At 43.6% G+C, this 23,545-nt stretch overlaps 1 protein-coding gene across 3 annotated transcripts in view; it reads left to right on the forward strand.

Annotated features, from left to right (window-relative positions):
- THADA (THADA armadillo repeat containing) overlaps positions 1–23,545 on the forward strand; it is a 328,815-nt gene that overhangs the window by 256,791 nt on the left and 48,479 nt on the right. For all 3 annotated transcript variants that reach the window (XM_069583453.1, XM_069583452.1, XM_069583454.1), the window contains 4 exons: positions 16,196–16,575; positions 17,327–17,445; positions 17,849–17,921; positions 19,884–20,037. In XM_069583453.1, the coding sequence (XP_069439554.1) occupies positions 16,196–16,575; positions 17,327–17,445; positions 17,849–17,921; positions 19,884–20,037 (726 nt within the window). The remainder of the gene's footprint in view (positions 1–16,195; positions 16,576–17,326; positions 17,446–17,848; positions 17,922–19,883; positions 20,038–23,545) is intronic.

The raw sequence follows: 23,545 nt of genomic DNA on the forward strand, positions 1-23,545 counted from the left end.
TTCTACCTCTGAAATGTCTTAGAACTACATTGAAGGACTGGGGGCATAAACAATGAGAAAACCAGTGAAGGGGAAAGGCAGAGAAGATGATTAGAACAGCTTAAGATAATGATGTGTTTTGTGTAATTCAAACTTTTATCTTAGTACTTCCCAATCATTTGAGGTTTCCTTAGCCATTAACTAGGTTTTAAAATTTCCAAATCTGGGGGTTTTGTTTTGAGTTTTAAAGTGATTTAAACCCACAAGGACTCTCTGTCCCCTGTATTCTTTTTCCTCTTCTGAATCCAGCTGTCATCATTAGTATATATCAGTTTCCTGCTAGAAAGAAAATTATAGTCTCCAGTTGGAGTTGGAGGGATAAGGAAGAAAGAGCCAAACTGCTGCAAGAACTCAGAGGCTGGGTTACAGGCCTGGGCAGGGACAGGGAAATGGAGAGCTTTCATTCTCATTTTAAACCCATCTTCAATTATTTGCTCTCAGGTTGGAAATTTTCCATTGAAATATCTATTTACTGAAATACTATCTGAGAGTTGACTAAATATTTACCCCCTTTATTCTGAGAGGTGGATTTTCTATTTCTCTCTTATGCCCACACCCCTTAAATTTATGTTTTTCACAGCTACTGAATTGAACATTTTCTTTTACCAAGTGTTTAAACAAATATCTTACCTATTTGCACTGACTCTCAGTTTAAGTTCTCTTGGTGGGTTTATGTGTGGGCTTTTCCTTTCCTGCATTTTACTAATAGTCCATTTTACTAATAGTCCATAGTCTGCATTTTACTAATTTTGTATAACCTGGTATTTCTTCTGTAATTACTCGTATGTGTCACATATTAAAATATGAATCTTGAAGAGGATCAGTTAATCCCAAAGAAATAAAGAAATGATATCATAACAGTTTTCAAAAAATATTTTAGGTGTGAGGAGGTTTTGTCCATCTTGCCCACATCATGTAAGTGATCTTACAAGGCTGTTTTCCTACCCTTGAAATGTATACAGGATTCCCATTATCTTCTTATTTTCAGGAAACATTATTTGCAGTATCATCTCCCTTACAGGGATCATAATAATTATGGTCAACCTGTATTGAGCACTTAACTCCATGCCAAACACTGCCAAGCATTTTGTGTGCATTAATTAGAGGTGCTAGTGGTCCTTCATTTTATATTATTTTAATTTTTATTATTTTTAAAAAATATTTATTCATTTACTTTTGGCTGTGCAGTCTTTTCTCTAGTTGCGGCCAGTGGAGCCTGTCTCTAGCTCCAGTATGAGGGCTTCTCATTGTAGCAGCTCCTCTTGTTGCAGAGCACGGACTCGGGGGTGCACGGGCTTCAGTAGTGGCAGCACTCAGGCTCAGGAGTTGTTCCCAGGCTCTGGAGCACTGGCTCAGTACCCTGAGCACAGCTTCGTTGTACTCCTGGCACACAAGCTTAGTTGTTCCACAGGATGTGAGATCTTCCCAGATCAGGGATCGAACCTGTGTCCCCTGCATTGGCAGGCAGATTTCTTTACCACTGAGCCATCAGGGAAGCCTGACCCTTCATTTTAGACTCGAGGAAACTGAGGTACAGAGAGAACCGCCCAATGTCACGGGTATAGAAGGAGCACGCCTGAGCTCTCCAGCCACACCCCTTCCTGGCCCCACAGCACACTCAAGCCTGAGTCAGGAAAACCACTCCCTGTCTCAGGAAGAGGTGCTTTAGAGCTTCTGTTGATTCAGCTTCCCAGGAGTCTGCCCCTCCTGCAGAACCCCCAGGCCTCAGAGAGGGATCCCTTTTCCAGTAGCTTCCAAATCAAATGCTTTTAAGGAGACAGGGTGTGTGGAGTAATACAAGAGCGTACCCAGGACTAGTTACTAGAAAGAGAAATCTTGACACTCCTGGGAAGCCACCTGCCCTTTTTCCCTTTGAAAGTGGACCTATGGCCACTGCACGAAAGGTTGCCCAGTACCAGGCTGCTAGTGAACGCATTTTATGGTATTTTGTTACTTGGCATTTATAGTTCAGATCTCATCAATCTGCCAAGTGCGATAAACATTTTGTTTTAACTGGAATGTACTTGTATTATTGTTATTATTTCTCTCCTAAATGCCATAAACATGACCAGTGCATGTGAAGTCAGGATCCCTAAATAGCCTGAATGCCAAGTTAGTGTGCTTTGTAGATCAGTATAAGATTAGAAGGGCTTCCCTCATAGCTCAGTTCATAAATCATCTGCCTGCAATGCAGGACACCCAGGTTCAATTCCTGGGTCGGGAAAGATCCCCTGGGGAAGGCAATGGCAACCCACTCCTGTATTCTTGCCTGGAGAATCCCATGGACAGAGGAGCCTGACAGGCTACAGTCCATGGGATCTCAAGAGTCGGACACGACTTAGCTACTAAACCACCACCACCATAAGGCGATTAGAAGACAGACTCTCATTTTTTATGAAGTTCAGTAATATAAGCTCTCCCAAAAGCCAGCTTAGATGTTGATGGTGTTTAAATGGTAAAAATCTGTGAGGAATATTCTAAGCAGTGCCTTGTATTCGTACTGCCTTGAAGATGAATAGTGTATGTGTGACAGGAATATATATATATATATATAAGGTCAGTGCTTTTTACAACATTATTAACTTCCTTTACCTAAGTTCCTGGGAAATATAGCCAAACAATTATAGAGAATAAAAACATTGGCAACTTACAAACACCTGCTTTGATTGTTTGGTCTAACTAGGTTAAATCTAACCAATCCCATCTGAACAAATTGAAAACAACTCTTATCTGTTCTCGCGGTCATGCACTTTCATCGGTGTTGGATGCATCTGTGTTTAATATGACACAGTTGGTGCTATTCTCTCAGCTCTGGGTGGGAGATAAAAGGGAATTGAGAACATATTTTTAGTCTTCTGGGGACTTTGTGGATCTGCAGCTAAGAAATTTCAAAAAAAAAAAAAGGCTTTGTTGTCAGTAAATTAGCTGCTTTTCTCCAAAACACTGGGACTGTCATCTGAACGGTTACTTTTGCCAAAAGTCTCTTTCCCAGGGAACAGTGAGCTCCTCAAATGAGCAGATGATTCCTAGCTACCTTTCTGAAGTCTCAGTAACACAGGATGTGTTAGGAGATTGCTAGTTTCATGTGTTGACCCTTTGTTAATTTCAAGCCTGGTGCTGAGTATGCTGGCCCACAATTCTTAGAATCTTTAGAGTTTAGAGATCATCAGTAGGTGGACTGATGACTTGCCCAAGGTCACATACGTAGCTGGTTAGTGACAAAGTCAAGCTTTCCTGTATCCTGGCCTACTGCCCGTTTCTGTGACCAAGGTCAATAGTATTGAGAGTTGGGCCAAGTGTCTGAATCATAACAGAACCATGTTATGAAACCTTAGTGCTCACATCTTCACCCCAGAAGTAAAATACTGTTCCAGTGGGCAACTGGGGTCTCAGAACATCTGTGATTTCAGTTTTCTCTGTGTTTCTGTCTTGCCCCACTCTAGCCCGCCTCCTCATGGATAATCAGAAACTAGATTGCGACCGCATGGACTGTAGCCTGCTAGGCTCCTTTGTCCATGGGATTTCCCAGGCAAGAATACTGGAGTAGGTAGCCATTACCTTCTCCAGGGGATCTTCCCAACCCAGGGACTGAACTCAGGTCTTCTGCATTGCAAGCAGATTCTTTACCATCTGAGCCACCAGGGAAGTCCAGTTACCCATGTCAGTTAAATTAGTTAAGCAAGATGTTTTTGCAGATTTATCCTAGGTATTTCATGTAAGTGGAATCAAGCAACATAATCCAACTTTTGTGTCTGGATTCTTTCACTTAAAGTTTTCAAGGTTCACCCATGTTGTAGCATGAATCTTTTTTTTTTATGACTGAACAATATTCTGTTGTTAGATATACCGTGTTTTGTTTCATCAGTTGATGGACTTTTCGACTGTTTACACTTTTTGGCTGTTATGAATAAGGCTGCTGTGAAGATTCGTGGACAAGTTTTTGTAGGTACATTTGCTCTCAGAAATGCAAAAAAGCAAAATGGCTGTCTGAGGAGGCCTTACAAATAGCTGTGTGAAGAAGAGAAGCAAAAACCAAAGGAGAAAAGGAAAGATATACCCATTTGAATGCAGAGTTCCAAAGACTAGCAAGGAGAGATAAGAAAGCCTTCCTAGGCAATCAATGCAAAGAAATAGAATGGGAAGGACTAGAAATCTCTTCAAGAAAATTAGAGATACCGAGGGAACATTTCATGCAAAGATGGGCTCAATAAAGGACAGAAATGGTAGGGACCTAACAGAAGCAGAAGATATTAAGAAGAGGTGGCAAGAATACACAGAAGAACTGTACAAAAAAGATCTTCACGACCCAGATAATCACATCCTGGAATGTGAAGTCAAGTGGGCCTTAGGAAGCATCACTACGAACAAAGTTAGTAGAGGTGATGAAATTCCACTTGAGCTATTTCAAATCCTGAAAGATGACACTGTGAAAGTGCTGCACTCAATATGCCAGCAAATTTGGAAAACTCAGCAGTGGCCACAGGACTGGAAAATAAATTCCAATCCCAAAGAAAGGCAATGCCAAAGAATGCTCAAACTACTGCACAATTGCACTCATCTCACATGCTAGTAAAGTAATGCTCAAAATTCTCCAAGCCAGGCTTCAGCAGTATGTGAACCATGAACTTCCAGATGTTCAAGCTGGATTTAGAAAAGGCAGAGGAACCAGAGATCAAATTGCCAACATCCACTGGGTCATTGAAAAAAAACAAGAGAATTCCAGAAAATGATCTATTTCTGCTTCATTGACTATGCCAAAGCCTTTGACTGTGTGAATCACAATAAACTGTGGAAAATTCTGAAAGAGAAGGGAATACCACACTACCTGACCTGCCTCTTGAGAAACCTATATGCAGGTCAGGAAGCAACAGTTAGAACTGGACATGGAACAACAGACTGGTTCCAAATAGGAAAAGGAGTACGTCAAGGCTGTAGATTGTCACCCTGCCTATTTAACTTATATGCAGAGTACATCATGAGAAACGCTGGGCTGGATGAAGCGCAAGCTAGAATCAAGATTCCCTGGAGAAATATCAATAACCTCAGATATGCAGATGACACCACCCTTATGGCAGAAAGTGAAGAAGAACTAAAGAACCTCTTGATGAAAGTGAAAGAAGAGAGTGAGAAAGTTGGCTTAAAGCTCAACATTCAGAAAACGAAGATCATGGCATCCAGTCCCATCAATTCATGGCAAATAGATGGGGAAACAGTGGCTGACTTTATGTTTGGAGGGGCTCCAAAATCACTGCAGATGGTGATTGCAGCCATGAAATTAAAAGATGCTTGCTCCTTGGAAGAAAAGTTATGACCAACCTAGATAGCATAAAAAGCAGAGATATTACTTTGTCAACAAAGTAAAGTTCGTCTAGTCAAGGCTATGGTTTTTCCAGTAGTCATGTATGGATGTGAAAGTTGGACTATAAAGAGGGCTGAGCACCGAAGAATTGATGCTTTTGAATTGCGGTGTTGGAGAAGACTCTTGAGAGTCCCTTGGACTGCAAGGAGATCCGACCAGTCCTGGGTGTTCATTAGAAGAACGGATGCTGAGGCTGAAACTCTAGTACTTTGGCCACCTGATGCGAAGAGCTGACTCATTTGAAAAGACCCTGATGCTGGGAAAGATTGAGGGCAGGAGGAGAAGGGGACTACAGAGGATGAGAGGGTTGGCTGCCAAACTGTTTACCACTTTGCATTCCCACCAGCAACATATGAGAGAGGTCCAGTTGTTCTGTATTCTCGTCTAGACTTGGTATTGTCCCTCTTGTTAATTTTAGCCATCTGGTAGATGTATAATGGTGTCTCATTATGATTTTAATTTGCATTTCCCTAATGACCAGTTGGGCTTCCCTGATGTGCAGAACCCATCTGCCAGTGCAGGAGACATGAGTTTGATCCTTGTGTCAGGATGATCTCCTGGAAAAGGAAATGGCAACCCCTCCAGTATTCTTGCCTGGGAAATCCCATGGACAGCGGAGCCTGGCAGGCTTACAGTGAGTAGTCAAGTCACAAAGAGTAGAACATGACTTAGTGGCTAAACAACAACGACCAGTTATACTGAGCATCTTTTCATGTGCTGTACTTGCCATGCATATATCTTTTTTGGTAAAGTCTCTATTCAAATGTCTCATATGTGTCTTTTTTTTACTTGTGTTTTTCTTGTTATTGAATTGGTTCTTGTTCTGAATATAAGTACTTTATATCGATAAATATTTGTTAAAGACCTTCTTTCTGTTGCTTGTCTTTTTACTTGACAATGTTTTTTGAAAAACGACTCTTTAATTTTGATTAAATTAAGTCAGATTTCTCCATGTTTTCTCTGTGTTTTATGCTTTTCGTGCCCTAGTCAAAAAGTTTTTGCCTCTCCAAGGTCACAGCAATGTTCTCTCAGGTTTTCTTTTAAATTTTGATATGTAAGGTTTTACATTTAGATCCATGATCCACTTTGAGCTAATTTTCGTATATGTCATGAGCTAAGGTCAAAGTTCTCTTTTTCTATTTTTTCATATGAATATCCAGCTGTTTTGGCTCAGCAGGATCTCTGGGCTCTGGGTTCCCCTCTCTGGGCTGGGGTTGTCTCTAGGTAGTAGTCCAGGGCAACTGTAAGGTGTACCTTGTTTGTTTCCTTCTTTCAGGGAAATATACTACTCATGTCTGATGCTTAAAAACAATAATGTCATACATACATTTGTCTACTCTTCTAGTTGTTTATGGCAAAGGGCAATTTCTGTAGACTTTCATGGGCTAAAGCAGAAATCCTTTCATCACTTTGTTTTGAAACCTCTTAGTTCCTCAGTTGTAAAGTAGGGATAATAGCCTCAGAGGATTGAAGTGAAGGTCTCATGAAAAAAAATTGTTAGAACTCCATGAAAAGGAAAAGTCCAACGCTGGAAGAAAAAGAGCTGTGAGGAAGTAAAATTAATGGCAGGAACAAAGAAATGAATGGTCATCTCATCCGTAATAGAAGACAGAGCCTCTGCTGGTCCCATGGCCAAGTACGCTTACTCCCAGACTCACCTCTATTGCCTGTCAGGCAGAATTTACATAGTTGCTCCCTTTACCTTATTCAATTGCCACACTTCACCTTAAATTGAATTCCCAGTCCAGCCAGATTGTTGGATTTGCCAGCTGTCAACTGTACCTTGCAGCATCATTCCCAGAGGAGCTGATGTAACCCATTGGTGCCAGGAACCTCTTCAGTCTTAGAGTCTGTTTCTCCCAGAACGGTAAACTGTAGTGCTGGCAAGGGACTGACTCATGGGCCTAGTCTTTCATTACAGGTGAGACAACAGAGGTAAGCCCCAGTTATTTAAGGGAATCTTCTCAGACAGCTACCAAGCCTCTTAAGTTGGTTTGGCACTATACCTCATTGCCTAAGACTGGAAGAGAACCCTGAGGTCCTTTGTGGGGGAAAAGGTTAAATTAAATGGGGGTGCTGCAGTCCATGGGGTTGCAAAGAGTTGGACACGATGGAGCGACTGAACTCACTGAAGGTGTGATAAGGAAGTTTCTGATTTCCCAATCTTGTCCTTAGGAGCAATTCGCTGACAAAGAACCCAAAGCAGTGTAGGCTTAGAGGTAATTTTATGTTTGTGCCTTTGGGTTGTCGTGTGTTTATCCGCAAGTATTTCCTGACTTCCTCCCAGTGTTTGGCAGAGCCAGGGATGGGATGGTGGGTGGAGACAAGAAGTGAAAACTGCTGGTCCCACCCAGTGCCTGATGAGCTCATTTTTAGCTGACCCAAATTCCTTCAGAGCTCTTATGGATCCCTGTCTCCCAAACCACAGGGACTCTTCTTCTTTTGTGGGTTGACTGAGAGTCTTCAAATAGTATTCTCAGAAGCACATCCTCCTTCCTCAACAGCAGATAAGGAATTCTTAAAATATGCTTCTAGAATATGCTGGGGCAAGGGAAGTGGGGAATGTTTTCAAAGGGGTGTGTGTGAGTCAGTCCAGTCACCCAGTTGTGTCTAACCCCGTGGACTGCAGCACACCAAGCTTCCACGCCCTTCACCGACTCTCGGAGCTCGCTCACACTCATGTCCATCAAGTCAGCGATGCCATCCAGTCCTTCTTAAAGAAGTAAGGAGCGAGAAGTACAGAGTAAGGAAATACTTTGTGTCAGGGGCCGCACTTAATGCACGTCAGGCATGAGGGGTTCGGAGACCTGGAAACAAAAGTAGGCAAGAAAGAAGCAACTAGTACTGTTTCTCTAGACAAAGTTAGTCCCCAAAGCCTTCCACCAGGTCATTCTCCATGTCTGTAACTGGAAGGGCCCCTCATGTCAGAATTGCTGTTTACTGGGAGCGGCAAAGGATTAAATAGAAGAATGGAATTTCCCTTTGATAAGAAGCAGCCAAGATTTATTAAATCAGTTGATTTTTTGTTGTTGAACTGTTGTTGTAGTTCCTATGGTTTCCTTTTCTCTCCAAATAGAATTTTTTTTTTTTAACTGAGAAGTTTCGTAACAGGACATTAACATTCACAGAGTGTACAAGTTATCATCTGTGATTATTTTTAGAACCCGTTTATCAACTGTTCCAGATAAGAACTTCTGTTGGATCTGATTAGAGATCTCTCTGACCAGAGCTACAGTTCTTTGAAACAGAAAAAGCTGCCCATCTCACGATGCCTTATAAGTAAAATCTGCTTCGTATTTCCTCACTCTTTACTTCTTTAAGGAGGGTGGAGATTCTGGGGGCAGGGGGAATAGGGGAAATTTCTACAAACTCTTTTTGACCGAATGGTATCAGAGCATTCAGAACTGTTACAGTATATGAAAGAGAAATTCATTCATTCATTCAAGGCAGAGGGAACCGCATGTGAAAGGTCAGGCAGAGTGAAGAACCTTCTGCGGCTCAGTGGCAAGTGACCAGCATAGCGGCACAATCAATATCATTGCCATTTATGTGGTATCCCCAGTGCGCTTACTGACTTCCCCCTCTATGGATTCTGACTGCTGCTTATTAGTAGAACTTTGCTGTGATTACTGGGGCTTTAGCTTCTCCTATAACCATCTCAGCTGAGGCCAAGAAAACTGTCACTTTGGACCCTTACCCTTACTCCCTCCGGCCCTTTTGCTTTCAGCCAGCTCAGCACAAAGCAACGAGGCTATCTTAGTTTGGGACAGTAACAGTGAAGGCCAGGAACTGCATCATATTCAGGAACTCTTAGGTTAAGCACGAGATGAAGGGGTTGGCATATGATTGGCGGCCATGGTGTACTAAAACAAATACCATTAAACACTGGAATTATACACGTTCGGCATAGCAAGATGTTTATGCTGTGAGAAGCACGGATGATCTCAGGTGGTCTGAGGTAGCGGTTCTTAAAGTGTGGTCCCTGCATCATCAGCAGTAGCAGCAGCATCGCCCAGAATTTGTTAGATTGTGATTGGGGGGTGGGAGGGATGGGCTGTCCCAGACCTACTAATCAGGAGCTCTGGAGGTGAGTGCCCCAAAGTTTGAGACTCCGTGGTCTGAGGTAACAGCACCACCACCCTTCTGGGGATGTGCTCAGTGACTGGAATGTCAGATGAAACTGCCCTCTCGTTTAATTGTTATTTTTCAATCTCTCTCTTTCTCTCTGTTTGCTGAGTACTTAAGAGTTAAATTTACCTAAATTAAATGCTCTTAGGTGAAACTCCACTGTGTCCATAATTATGTGGTAATGATATCACCCACATTGTTTTTCAGAATGTTCTTATTAAAGCTGTTTAGATTATCATGAATCTTTTCAGATTATGTTGATTTTTTTTTTTTTTAAACAAACCTGTACCAGTAGCTCAGAAAATCAGGAATAAATGACCAGCAGGCCTGCCCTTTCAGGCTGTGCTACTCCTCTAGGGAGGAGATAGACTTCCCTAAATAATAAACCAGGATTTGGGAAATAGGATGCTGACCTTGCTCTAGATCGTTGTTCAGTCACTAAGTTGTGCTCATTCTTTGTGCCACATGAACTGCAGCACACCAGGCTTCCCTGTCCTACCCTATCTCCCTGAGTTTGCTCAAACCCGGGTCCATTGAGTCAGTGATGCTCTCAAGCCATCTCATCCTCTGTCATCCCCTTCTCTTGCTCTCTATCTTTCCCAGCATCAGGGTCTTTTCCAGTGAGTCAGCTCGTTGCATCAGGTGGCCAAAGTATTGGAGCGTAAGCTTCAGCACCAGTCCTTCCAGTGAATATTCAAAGTTTGATTTCTTTGAGGATTGACTAGTTTGATCTCCTTGCTGTCCAAGGAACTCTCAAGAGTCTTCTCCAACACCACAATTTTTTTTTTTTTTTTTGCTAAGTCGCTTCAGTCGTGTCCGACTCTGCGACCCCATAGACGGCAGCCCACCAGGCTCCCCCGTCCCTGGGATTCTCCAGGCAAGAACACTGAGGTGAGTTGCCATTTCCTTCTCCAATTCTACGGCATTCAGCCTTCTTTATGGTCCAACTCTCACATCCATACATGACTACTGGAAAAACCATAGCTTTGACTAGATAGACCTTTGTCAGCAAAGTGATGTCTCTGCTTTTTAATACACTGTCTAGATTTGTCATAGCTTTTCTTCCAAGGAGTCTTTTAATTTCGTGGCTGCAGTCACCATCTGCAGTGATTTTGGAGCCCAAGAAAATAAAATCTGTCACTGTTTCCACTGTTTCCCCATCTATTTGCCATGAAGTGATGGGACCAGATGCCATGATCTTTGTTTTTTGAATGTTAAGCTTTAAGGCAGCTTTTTCACTCTCCTCTTTCACCTTCATCAAGAGGCTCTTTAGTTCCTCTTCACTTTATGCCATTGGAGTGGTGTCGTCTGCATATCTGAAGTTGTTGATATTTCTCGTGGCAGTCTTTATTCCAGCTTGTGAGACATCCAGCCTAGCATTTCATGTGATGTCCCTGATAGCTCAGTTGGTAAAGAATCTGCCTGCAATGCAATCTTGGTTTGATTTCTGGGTTGGGAGGATCCACTGGAGAAGGGATAGGTGACCCACTCCAGTATTCTTGGGCTTCCCTTGTGGCTCAGCTGGTAAAGAATTCACCTGCAATGGGGGAGACCTGGGTTTGATCCCTGGGTTGGGAAGATCCCCTAGGGAAGGGAAAGGCTACCCACTCCAGTATTCTGGCCTGAAGAATTCCATGGACTGTATAGTCTATGGGGTCCCAAAGAGTCGAATACGACTGAGAAACTTTCACTTCACTTCACTCACTCTTCATACAAGTTCAATAAGTGGGGTGACGATATTTGGCCTTGAAGTACTCCTTTCCCAATTCTGAACCAGTTGGTTGTTCCATGTCTGGTTCTAACTGTTGCTTCTTGTCCTGTACACAGGTTTCTCAGGAAATAGGTAAGGCAGTCTGGTATTCTCATCTCTTGAAAAATCTTCTGCAGTTTGTTGTGATCCACCAGTCAAAGGCTTTAGTATAGTCAGTGAAGCAGAAGTAAATGGTTTTTTGAATTCCCTTGCTTTTTCTATGATCCAGTGGATGCTGGCAATTTGATCTCTGGTTCTAGTTCCTCTCTAGGTAGTGCTGCTCTTAAATCCTCTATTCACAGCCCAGATTAATGTCAGCGCCCTACCTTGGTTGGTTAGGGAATGGCAGCTTTGAAATCCAGTTAATTTAGCAATCAAGTTTCAGACATAACACTGAAATCTACAATTTCCCAAAGAACCAAAACTGCTAAAATAGCACATCTGAGACTCCCAGAGGGAATTGTGTGAATGGAGCACTGTGCTTCTTCTCATGGACACTCTGCTTGCCACCCTGAGGGATCGGCAGAGGCCCTCCGTTCCTCTCTAGGAAACCTCTGTTCAGGTTGGGCTTGCTCTCCAGATGGATCAACCTCAGGAAACTTCATCACCTTCTCCAAGGCTACAGTTCCCTAATGCTGCTCCCTGGTGATATTTTCACCATAAAACTACAGCGGAATGACAACTAAGCAAATATTTCTTAAAACCACATTTCTCTCAAGAAGTGTCCTTTATAATGACCTTGGAAGTCTATGACTTTTTTGTTGTTCAGATAGCCTTTTTTTTTTCATGGAATAATGACAGCTAGTAGATTTTTAAACATCCTTTCTTTACCAAATAAAATGTTGGCAACTTATACCAGCTTGTCACATTGTTTTGATTTTTGATTGGTTCTTGAATTCCAACCTTGGGAATTATTTCTCCATTGAACCAGGACATAGCACAGCAGGAAGGATTGTCTTTCCAAGTGAATCCAGCCATTCAGCCATTCCTGTGAGGGTTAGAAATATACTTGGTCTGAAGAAGAAAAAAAAAAAGTTCTTTTCAAAACGGAAATCATATTGGATGTGTAGAATCAGTCACACATACTTGGGCAACTAAAATGACTACACTGTTGGGAAAATCCAGCTATTCCAAATGAGCAGGGCTGGAAAAAACTCCAATTAACAAGAGTTTACAAAAATCATCTAATTAATGAAAAATCAGATGGGGCCATTAAAGAGGAGGCACTTAACTCTTCCACTGAAACACTTGGCTTTCCAAGAAAGATAGAAAAGAGGCACCCCAAAACCAGCAAAATTGAAATTGCAAGTAGAAAATTTGTCTTCTAGAAAAGAGGGTTGTCAGACCTCAGACTGAAGAACTAAGTGCCATCAAAGTACTAACCTGAGGTTTTTAATGTCCATGAAGCAGTAACTGTGACCCCAGCTGCACAGTGGCATCACTTGGGTCACCTTGAAACCAGGCTCGCCCTAGAGATGGAGTCAAGTGTCCCCTGACATAAGTGTTTTTCTAAAGCTCTCCAGATAAATTTAATATACTTCCCAGGCTGAGAAACCACAGCTCTAGAGAGGAAAGCAACATTGCTGCTTGTATTTCTAATCCCAGCCACCTGTTCCACCCAGAGGCCCCCTCATTCTGACACAGGCGGAGAGGGTGTTCCTATTTAAAGGGGAGCTCCAGGAGAGCCAAGCCTGGTCTTTCTAATTTCCTACTGCACCCTAGAGGCTTCCCAGGTGCAGCAGGAATGTGGTAAAGAATCCGCCTGCCAATGCAGGAAATGCAAGAGACACCCGTTCCATCCCCTGGGTCGGGAAGATGCCCTGGAGGAGGACATAGCAACCTGCTCCAGTATTCTTGCCTGGAGAATTCCATGGACAAAGGAGTCTGGTGGACTAGGAGCTGGAATCGAACATGTATATGATGAGCCAGTGTTGAAAGCCTGCCTATGAGGGACCTTTCTAGAGCTTTTTCATTCTTTTGAATTCTTGGGGATTTCCCCTCCTTTGATATTTTTATCGATAACAAAAAATGCGGGCGGTGAATTTTCTAGTTCTTCACTATGGTGAAGTACTGGGCTGGAATCAGCTGTGCTCTTTGGAACTGCAGCCCATATCTACCCACCGCCCCCCAAACCCTGTGAACCCCTATGAAAGTCATAGCTTAGGAGTGTGGTTCTCTGCTGGGGGACAGAGCGGAATTACCTGTTGGCTAATTTCAAACCAACCGAATTTGGAGTCTACAAAGATGGGATTGGGGCCGTCCGAATCAGAGCCTACAAAGATGGGATCGGGGTATGTGTGGTTTTAATAACTTCTGGTTAAGAGCCATCACCTGAAGACAGTGGTTTTCGAAGTACCTGGCATCAGCAGCAGCATCACCTGGGAACTCGTTGGAAATGCAGATTCCTGGTACCCGCCCCAACCATCCTGGATCAGAAACTTTGGGGGTGAGGCCCAAGCAGTGCTTTGTGGTTTAACAAGCCCTCCAGGTGGTTCTGATGTTCACTCAAGTTTGAGAAACTCTGCTTTAGGACCCTTCTTTGGGTCTTTCTGCAGAACAAGAGTATTTCTAACCAGCGGTTTGGAGAAAACACCTACATGAATGTCATCTGATAGTTTCCTAGCTTGTCACTCTGACGGAACCTCCCCCCGCTGCTCCTCTGTTGACAGGTTAATTCAGTGAAGCATCTGCCTGCCTCTCTTTATCTATTCTCTCCCAGCTCTCCCCCCACAGCAACTGCCCTTTCCTCTTCCAGGCAGGCACCTCTGGGCAGCCTCAGTGCCCATCTTAAATTGTGTTCCCTCCTGAAAGCTCCCCATCGCCTTTTTTTTTTTTTTTACTTCTTCTAATAGAAAGTAAGTGTACATTGCGTTCCTTTTGGTCATTCTTATGGCTTTTGTATTTCCTTTACCTACTATTTCCTGTGTGACCGTAGGCAAGTAACTTGACCTCTGTTTCCTGTAAAATACCGAGGAATCATAATAGTGCCTATTTCATTAAATGAGTTAGTACTTATTAAAGTGCTTAGACTAATACTCAACGAGTGTCAACTCTAAGAAGACAAAGATTCAGTTGTGTCCAGCTCTTTGTGACCCCACAGACTATAGCCCATCAGGCTCCTCTGCCATTTCCTTCTCCAGGGGATCTTCCCAACCCACAGTTGAACTTGGGTCTCCCACATTCCAGGCAGATTCTTGACCATCTGAGCCACCAATTCTAAATGTAATTATTGTTCACTCATTAAAAGATGGGTATGTGATATTTTATAGTGCCTGGCACATTAATACTCAACAGTTACCAGCCCTTCCCTAGTGATTTTAGGGCACCAAGCATTTTGCCATTTTAGTAGTTGTTTTATCTTCCCATCAGTTTTGAAGCTTTTTGGCAGCAGGTAAAATACATCTTCTCCCTTTCTCTTCCTTACTTCATCCTTTCTCTCCTCCATGACTGCAGCAGTTGTTCGGCTTGTCTCTTTGCTTCTAATATTGCCCTCTCAGCAATAAAAACAGTTCAGTGAACATGCTCACTTGATCTTGTTGCTTAAAATAACCCCTCAGTGGCATCCCCTTGGCTGCAGAAGAATGTGTAGGTCCCTTCACGTGGCCTAGGAGGTTCTCTGCATCCTGACCGCATTGCTTCTCTAGTCACTGTGTTCCCCACCTTGAATTCTGTGCTGAGATCAAATTGCCTATCATTCCCCACATGGTCCATTCCATGTTATGCCTTTGAACCTTTGGTGGTTCCAATGCATTTTCCTCTTTCTTCCTCTTTAAGACTTCCACTACTAGATTGGAATCACCTAGTCATTCATTTCTCTTTCTCCAACTAAATACTAAACTAAACTCTCTAAAGGCAGTGTTCTTATTTCACTTAGCACCCAGCACACAGCAAGCAGATAATAAGTATTTGCGATCAGAACTGAGGCTACAAAAAGATTTCGGTGATCTAAAAGGCAAGTTACAAAATTTAACAGGGAGATAAAATTTAACAGGTATCTATTTGGATTTAAAGCAAACAAACAAAGAAAAGAAGTCTTGATCTGAGTGACTCATCACCGTCAGCAGACCATGTGAAAAAGAAAAGCCTGCAGTTTCAGTTGACTTCATGCTCCACATGAGTCACCGGTGTCATACAACTGCAGCAACCTCGTGTCAGAACAGGGAAAGTAGCAGTCCCACTGCTCAGACCACGAGGGAGCCGTGTTCCCTTCTCTGGGGCCCTGCCTGAAGAGGGGGTGAGGCATGTCCAAAGGAAGGGGGCTCAGAATAGTGAGCGAGGGTGGACCCCGTCATCTGGAAACTAGTTGAAGGCAGAAGGACTGTTTCATGTGGAGAACACAGACGGGATACAAGAACTAGTCAGATGCCTAAAGGGCTCTCTGGGGGCCTGATAATGCAGAATTAGGCCACTCAGTGGAAACTCCAAAAAGAACTTTGTGACAGTTAGATCTACTAAACAGTGAAACAGTCTGTCTCGTGAGCTCCAAGTCCCTGTTGGGTTCCACCAAGAGCCTCTGAGAAAAGGTGCTGTTGAGGGGATCTAGCCCCTGCAGGGAGCTTGGACTAGATGTCCTTTTATCCTGCTCAGCTTTGAGACTTGGTGATACAAGAGGTCACGGAGTTTGTATGTATTGGATGTTAGGGAAAGGTACCAGGAATGCATTTTCTGATACAAATGCCTTCTGTGACCCTGGGGTGGCGCGGAAGGAATTATTTTACCTGAATAGAAAGTACTTCAGGGCCAGAATTCTGAATCGTAGTGGCCTCGTCACTTCATACATGGTTTATATGAAATCTACTCAGGAAGGAGGTCTGGTAGTTCTGCCCAGGGTATCCAGAGCCTTGCATGTTCTCCCTTGTCCTTTGTGGACCCCTGAATAAAGTGATCATCTCTTTTAATTTGCCTTTCTGTTTTTTTAGTTCTGGAGCATCTTGGCTTCTGGGAGGAAATCGGAAGGATCATCTCAGGATCAGAGCTGATAACAGGGTTCCCCTATACCTACACAGTGCCAGGCCTGCCCCAGTATCTCCAGAGCCTCACCAAACTGGCCATTGCTGCAGTGTGGGCAGTAGCGGCCCAGGCTGGAGAGCAGAACAGGGATGTTCCCATCTCCTTCTCTCAGCTGTTGGAGTCTTCCTTCCCTGAAGTGCGCCTGCTCACGCTGGAAGCCCTGCTGGAGAGGTTCTCAACAGCAGCCTCTGCTCTGGGGGAGAAGGGACTGCCGCCCTTACTGTGGAATATGGGAGGGACATTCTTGACATTGGTGCTGAAGGAAAATCACCCAGAATGCCTCTGCAAGGTAAAGTCTTGTGTACTGATGGGTACACTTTCCTCTCCCCACACTCTTTGGCGAGCCCCACTCGAGTAGGAAGGTCATGAGGTGGGACTGGATGTGGCATCTCCAGGATAGGAAGGAGATTCAGCATCCAAAGGGCAAGGACTCTCTTTGCACAATGCTTGGCGTGGCTTCGTGCCTTAAAGGGCACTAAGAAAAGTGTTTGATGATAATGGTATTGCCAAGAGAGATTAACCAAAGACAGAGATTGAGAGAGTAAGCCACTCAGTGCCCAAGGAGACAGAGCGTTGAAAGTTGGCTGTAGAATGTGCTAACGGGTGAGTCTCTGCTGACATGGCGCTTTAGGGGCAGATGGTGACCTGAAAGCACAATCAGAAGGAGAGGGCACTGGGACTTCCCTGGTGGTCCAGTGGTCAAGACTGCATGCTTCCATGCAGGGGGCATGGGTTCGATCCCTGGCCGGGAGCTAAGATTGCATATGCCTAGTGGTGTGGTCAGAAATTTTAAAAAAAAATTTTTTTTAAGGAAAGGACACTGACCTAGGAATATGGCATCTAGCCTCTGATCTCAGTATGCCGCAGCTCCCAACTGTCTTGTTCTCTCAAAGCTGTTAACGGGAAAAAAGAAGACAGTGGGAGTTTTCTGAAAGCTAGACTTCTTTATCCATACAAGTGATTATTTTATTTAGATTCTGAAGACTTTTTCCTGAGGTGTTTGTGTGTTTGTTTGTTTTCCCTGGGTCTGGCTCACATAGATACTGAAAATTCTCCATTGCCTGGACCCCAGTGAGTGGCTCCCTCAGACAGAGCACCGTGTCCATCTCAGCCCAAAGGAGTTCCTGATCTGGACGATGGATATTGCTTCCCATGAAAGGTTTGCCCCAGTGCTCCCTGTGCGAACTCGGTACAACACGTGGTCCTGTCAGTTATTTATGTAATGAACTTGAGCGCAGCCCTGGCCTAAGGACTCAGGTCTTGTATTTCTTTCTAAGTCTCAGGCTATGTTCTCAGCCCAAGCAATAGAATGATGTCAGAGTTTCCCGTTAATTACCAAAAGGTAATTGCTTCCAGAAGCATTTGTGTAGCCACGAGGTAGAGACTGTCAGTCTTCACAGCCACATGGAGTACAAACTGTCTGCAAAAACCATATATATATATAATAATTGATTTTACTTATTTTCATAACTGTATATTTATTGAAGTGTAATTGTCTTACAGTACTATATTAATTTCAGGGTGATTTTTTGTTTGGTATGTCTTCTGGCTCACCTTTCTAGGTCTGAAATTCAAAGTGAAGCTCTGAGACTCACCTCCAAAGTGATTGCCCACCACATGCAGACGTGTGACGAGGTAAGCTTGATTCCCGTCCTAGGGTCTAGATTTCTGTTCTCTGATTTCCCTGGAAGGTGTCAGTAAAAGTAAATCATCCCACAGGCAGAATCTGTGGCACAGTGTGTAGCTTCTACAAGAACATTGTTCATGTTGACTTTTCACTCCGGTTACAACCTGAGAACAATTCTGTGAGCACCGTGTGTAGCGTCTCTCTTCTTTTGTTCTGGGCACATTTGATTAGCGTCCATGAGGGTGGCTCTGTGATCCATTCATGTTATTTGTTAAGATTTCATGTATAAGTGATATCATATGATATTTGTCTTTCTCTGTCTGACTTCATTAAAACATAATAATCTCTAAGTCCATCCATGATGCTACAGATGACATTAGTTTTCTTTTTCTGGGCTGAGTAATATTCCATTGTGTATATACACCACATCTTTATCATGGATAAAGTTGATGGGTACTTAGGTTGCTTCCATGTCCTGCCTCATGTAAATAGTGCTGCTGTGCACACTGGGGTGCATGTATCTTTTTGAGTTAGAATTTCCTTCTGATATATGTCTAGGAGTGGAATTGTAGTATCAATGGCAGCTCTATTTTTAGTTTTTTAAGGAACCTCCATATTGTTCTGCATAGTGGCCTTACCAATTTACATTCCCACCAACAGTATAAGAGGGTTCCCTTTTCTCCACACCCCCTTCAGCATTTAATATTTGTAGCCTTTTTAATGATAGCCATTCTAATTGGTGTGAGGTGATACCTTGTTGTAGTTTCAATTTGCATTTCTCTAATAGTGATATTGAGCATCTTTTCATGTGCCTGTTGGCCATCTGTATGATTCAGTTTATATGAAATGTCCAGAACAGACAAATCCATGAAGACAGAAAATAGACTAATGGCTTAGGGGTGGGGGTAGGGGAAGCTGACAGGATGGGGATGATAACTAAAGGATACAGGGCTTCTCTTATTGACTCTGGTGGTGGTGGTACACACATAGCTGTGAATGTACTAAAAATCATTGAACTATGTATTTAAAAGGGTGAATTGTATGGTATGTATATCTGGATATAGCTGTTACTATAAAGAAATAGCAATAGGGTTTTGTTTAAACAATAATGTTGGTTAGGATGCTGCTTTAAATGTAACGGAGGGGAAAAAATGTAAACACAGTGGCTGAAACCAGAAAGAAGCAAATCAAAACAGAGAGTGACTAGACAGTATTGACCCCCCCAGGCCCTTCTGCCTTGTTGTTCTGCTGTCCTTAGCGCAGCTTCCATTCTAAGGTCCCAGAGAGTTGCAGCAGCTCCTATCACCTTGTCTTCGTTCAGCTAGCAGGAAGGAGAAACCCAGGATGTGAGGTTCACACCTGCTTCCTTAAATATGACCTACAATTGCACAGATACCACTTTTAATGGCATCCTGTTAGTCAGAACTTAAACACCTGTTATGCCCAACACAAGGGAGCCTGGGAAATGTAGTCTTCAGCTGACTACCCACATACTGCTAAGTCACTTCAGTCGTGTCCAGCTCTGTGTGACCCCATAGACAGCAGCCCACCAGTCTCCCCCGTCTCACATGCCCAGGCAAAAATCTGGGGTTCTGTTACTAAAGATAGAGAATCTGGTTTGGGGGACAACAGATATGGACTGCCACAGTCTTACCCCAAAAGTTTTGTCTTTACCAAAGCTATCAAATACATCAGTGTTCTAGTAACCTGATTTGCATCCAGAAAGACTCCTGGAACTTGTCCTCTCAAAACAGCAACTCCATATTACTGAAGGATCACATTTCCTTCCCTGGAGTTGTTTTTTTTCTCTAGTTGGAATGGAAGAGCAGCTAATAAACCTTTCTTCCTTTCTCCTGCGCTGAGAGCTAACTTGCAGATCCAGTGTGGTGTACACTATGTCCTCATCCCTAATTCCGCGTCTGCTCATGTTGCCTTTTCTGAATTAGCGTATGTACACTTTGTACTTTCAGACCAGAGACTTGGTGGCCCCCAACCTGCAGCAGTGGGTTCAGTTGGTTGTCTCTTCCTGTGGAGATCATCTCCCCACAGAGTCCAGGCTGGCTGCTGCTGAAGTTCTTGCCAGCACTGCACCATTTTTCCTCACCAACCCCCAACCCATTCTCGGTAAGTGCACTGAGCTGCTGTCTGGCGGGGGTTGGGGAGGGATGGAGCGTCCATTGTACCAAATGCACTAAAAAAAATGTGATAGATGCTCTAGGTTACAAAAGAAGGGAGGATGAAAGATGAAAGATGACAGCATGCACCATACCTTTATATCTTTGAACGATATTCCCATCCTCTCCGTTCCTACTCTAATTACTTTTCACCAACAGCTTCCTAACTGGCCTCTTTTCTTTTAATCTTGTCCCCCAAGCCATTCTCCTTATGCTTCCAAAAGCCCTCTGTGGTCTTTCTGAAATACAGATCTGAGCATTTCCTTCCACTGCCTGAAGCCTTTGAGTGGGTGCCCATTGCCTTCAGGATGAAACCTAAATACTCTTTAGCCTGGCTCAGAAGGCCCTTCCTATTCCATGCCCTGGCTGCCTCTCCTTCCTCACTGGTCCCCAGGCCCCACACGTCGTCAACGGGGAACATTTCTCTAAACAAACTGCTGCTTGACTGACTTCTCTTTGTGTTTCAAGACAGCCTAACTCTCACCTTTCTCAGGAAGCCTGTTGCAGTGATCCTGATGAGAAATGAATGGGTCAGAGTGAAGAGTAGCCTTGAGGAAGAGAAAAGGCCAGGCTTGAAGGTACTTAGGAAGTAGACTCAGCAGGACTTGGTGTTGAGGTTACTATAAAGGGAACAGTCAAGGATGACTTCCAGGCTTCTGGCTTAAGTGACTGGAAAAACTGCTAGTTCATTTCACTGGAAGTAGTTTTAAGTTTAAAGCATCTTTGGAATCCCTGGCGGTCCAGTGGTTAAGACTCCATGCTTCCACTACAGGGGCCACGGGTTCTGTTCCCAGTGATAGAAGTTTCTGCATGCTGCGCAGCATGGCCAAAAAATAAAATAAAAAGGTTTAAGGCATCTTTGGGAAAGAATGGTAGAGATATTTTGAAATCAGACGGATGTACAGTTCCAACTATATTGTCCACATTCGTGTCTCTTTCCTCGCTGTTACCCCCTATCATTCAAGAGTAATAATTAGGAAAGAGCGTCATATCAATGGAGGTTGAGAAAACCAAGCTTTAGGAAATCCAAAGGAATTGAAAAAGCTTAGGGGTTTTTGTTTTCACTTAAAGATATTTTTTCAGATTGTAGTGTTTTGTTTTTTCTTTTTTTTTTTAACTTTTTATTTTGTATTGGGGTATAGCTGATTAAGAGACAATGTTGTGATAGTTTCAGGTGAACAAGGAAGGGATTCAACCATTTTGTTTGGTTTTAAACATAGGGTTTCATAAAAGGAAAACTCAAGACCCAGAGCCAAGTCTCAGTACTGACCCTGCCCCTCTCCTGCCATCTTACACTCACATTAACGACACTGGGATTCTCTTCCATCTGTTACTGGAATTCTGTTTTGGTACTCCTCCCCCATGCCCAACCCTGGAGAATAAATCATGGTCCCTGCATCCAGGGAGCTTTCAGGATGGTTGTGGAGAAAAGATTTTCAGAATAAAAGAGAGAATTGCTTTTTCAGATGGTGAGTTTCAAATTTTAAGTGTTATCGAAGCTCAGACTAATCAAGTGTCTCATGTCCCTGGATCTCTCTGAGGAACAGTTGTCTTTGGTATCTTCTTAAATTTTTCTTCTGACTTTTAGGCATTTTTTTTCACACCCACAGGGGACCTTAAAAGGGGAGCTGCTACCATTTTTGTTTAATCATTGGACCCAGAAGAATAAGCGCCAAGGTTTATATACTTCGGTGACACTCTCCAGGGAGGATAATATCATTTTGCAGCACATTTTCCGGGTGACTTTGGCTGTTCTAACCCAAGTTCATATCAGGAAACTGTATATGGAACAATGTAGAATTCCTGAGTGAAATTGAGTCCTGGGCAAAAGCCATTAGTTCATCATGAATTGCTGGAGCTGGTTAGAGCATTACCGGCAATGAGGAAGGAGGTCCGTGGTAGCTGATGGCCTGTAATAACATGAAAAACGGGTACAGAACTGAGAAGCAAAAGACATAAAAGTGCACGGGGACGAGGGAAGGACAGACCAAAGTTGTTTAAGGAGAAAGAAAAATTGAAATGGACTAAAAAGGAAAGATTGAGGACTTTCAGTGTATAAGAAAATATTAAGAAGGGAAAATTTGAAACCCCGAGAACAAATAGAATGGATAGATTCTTGAGAGAATAGCATTGACATATAATACGCTGTGTGTGTGCGTGCTAAGTCGCTTCAGTTGTTCCCAACTCTTTGCGACCCTATGGACTGTAGCCTACCAGGTTCCTCTGTCCATGGGATTCTCCAGGCAAGACCACTGGAGTGGGTAGCCGTCCCCTCCTCCAGGGGATTGTCACAACCCAGGGACTGAACCAGCATCTCTTAAGTCTCTTGCATTGGCAGGCAGGTTCTTTACCACTATCACCATCTGGGAAGCCCCATATATATATACTACCATGTGTAAAACAGATAGCTAGGGGGAAGCTGCTATATAATACAGCGAGTTCAGCTCGGTGCTCTGTGACAACCTAGAGTAGTGGGATGGAGGGGAGGCTCAGGAGGGAGGGGATATATGTGTCCTTAAGCTGATTCATGTTGTTGTACAGCAGAAACACAGTATTATTATAAAGCAATTATCCTCCAGTTAAAACATAAAAATAATAAATAAAAATTTAAAAAATGAATGAAGTAATATTCAACTCAAAAAAAAAAAAAAGGAAAGACTGAGTAAAATGTAAAGCCAGATTTGTAACAGACCAGAGAGCACAAACCCCAGAGGGAGCCATTGCTATTCTCAGAATGACTGAAGCGTTGGTGGCAGTTGTGGACGGATGTGGGAGAGGGTAGGATAAGGAGAGTTGTCAAGGCAGAGTTGGTTCCCCACTAAACAGGCAAGGGATGGTGAGTGGTGGTCTTCTGTGGTGACCCACCCCACCTGGGCAGCATGCGTCCTCCCTCTGAGGCCCCGCCCCGCTTCCCTCCCTCATGCAGCCCACCTCCTTTACACCAGCCCCCAGGACCTTGCCTCTGTGGTGAGTCACAGCCACGTGTTCCCAGCCCTGCCTTCTTACCGTGTGTTCTCCACCTGATGTCATTTCGGTTGCTCAGGGGCAGACGCTCTCTGATCCTTCTCTGTGGTCCCCAGCAGCACCAGGCATGTGGACTTGACAGGGTCCCTACCCAGGGGGTGGCAGCGGTCAGGACATGGCCCAGCTTATATGGTGGCTCTTTGCTTTTTTTTTGGTTCTTGCCCCCCCCACCCCCACCAAAGCATAATCTTGATTGAAACTTTGCTTTCAGAATTTATAAGCTCAGTCACTCAGATCAACACTTGGCTAGTTTCCCCAAAGCACTCTTGAGGCATAAAGTTTCATTCCTTAGAAATATGAGTCATTGTGGACAGCTAGGCCTGAGTCAGCCAGGCCATACCTTCTCGGGGGGCCTTGCCTGGGGCCAGTTGCCTCCAAAAGCCTTTCCTATTCCAAAGGACATTTCCAAACCTGCCCCCTTAGGGTCCTCACTA

This window comes from Ovis canadensis, chromosome 3 (genome assembly GCF_042477335.2).
Source record: "Ovis canadensis isolate MfBH-ARS-UI-01 breed Bighorn chromosome 3, ARS-UI_OviCan_v2, whole genome shotgun sequence".
Taxonomy (NCBI): domain Eukaryota; kingdom Metazoa; phylum Chordata; class Mammalia; order Artiodactyla; family Bovidae; genus Ovis; species Ovis canadensis.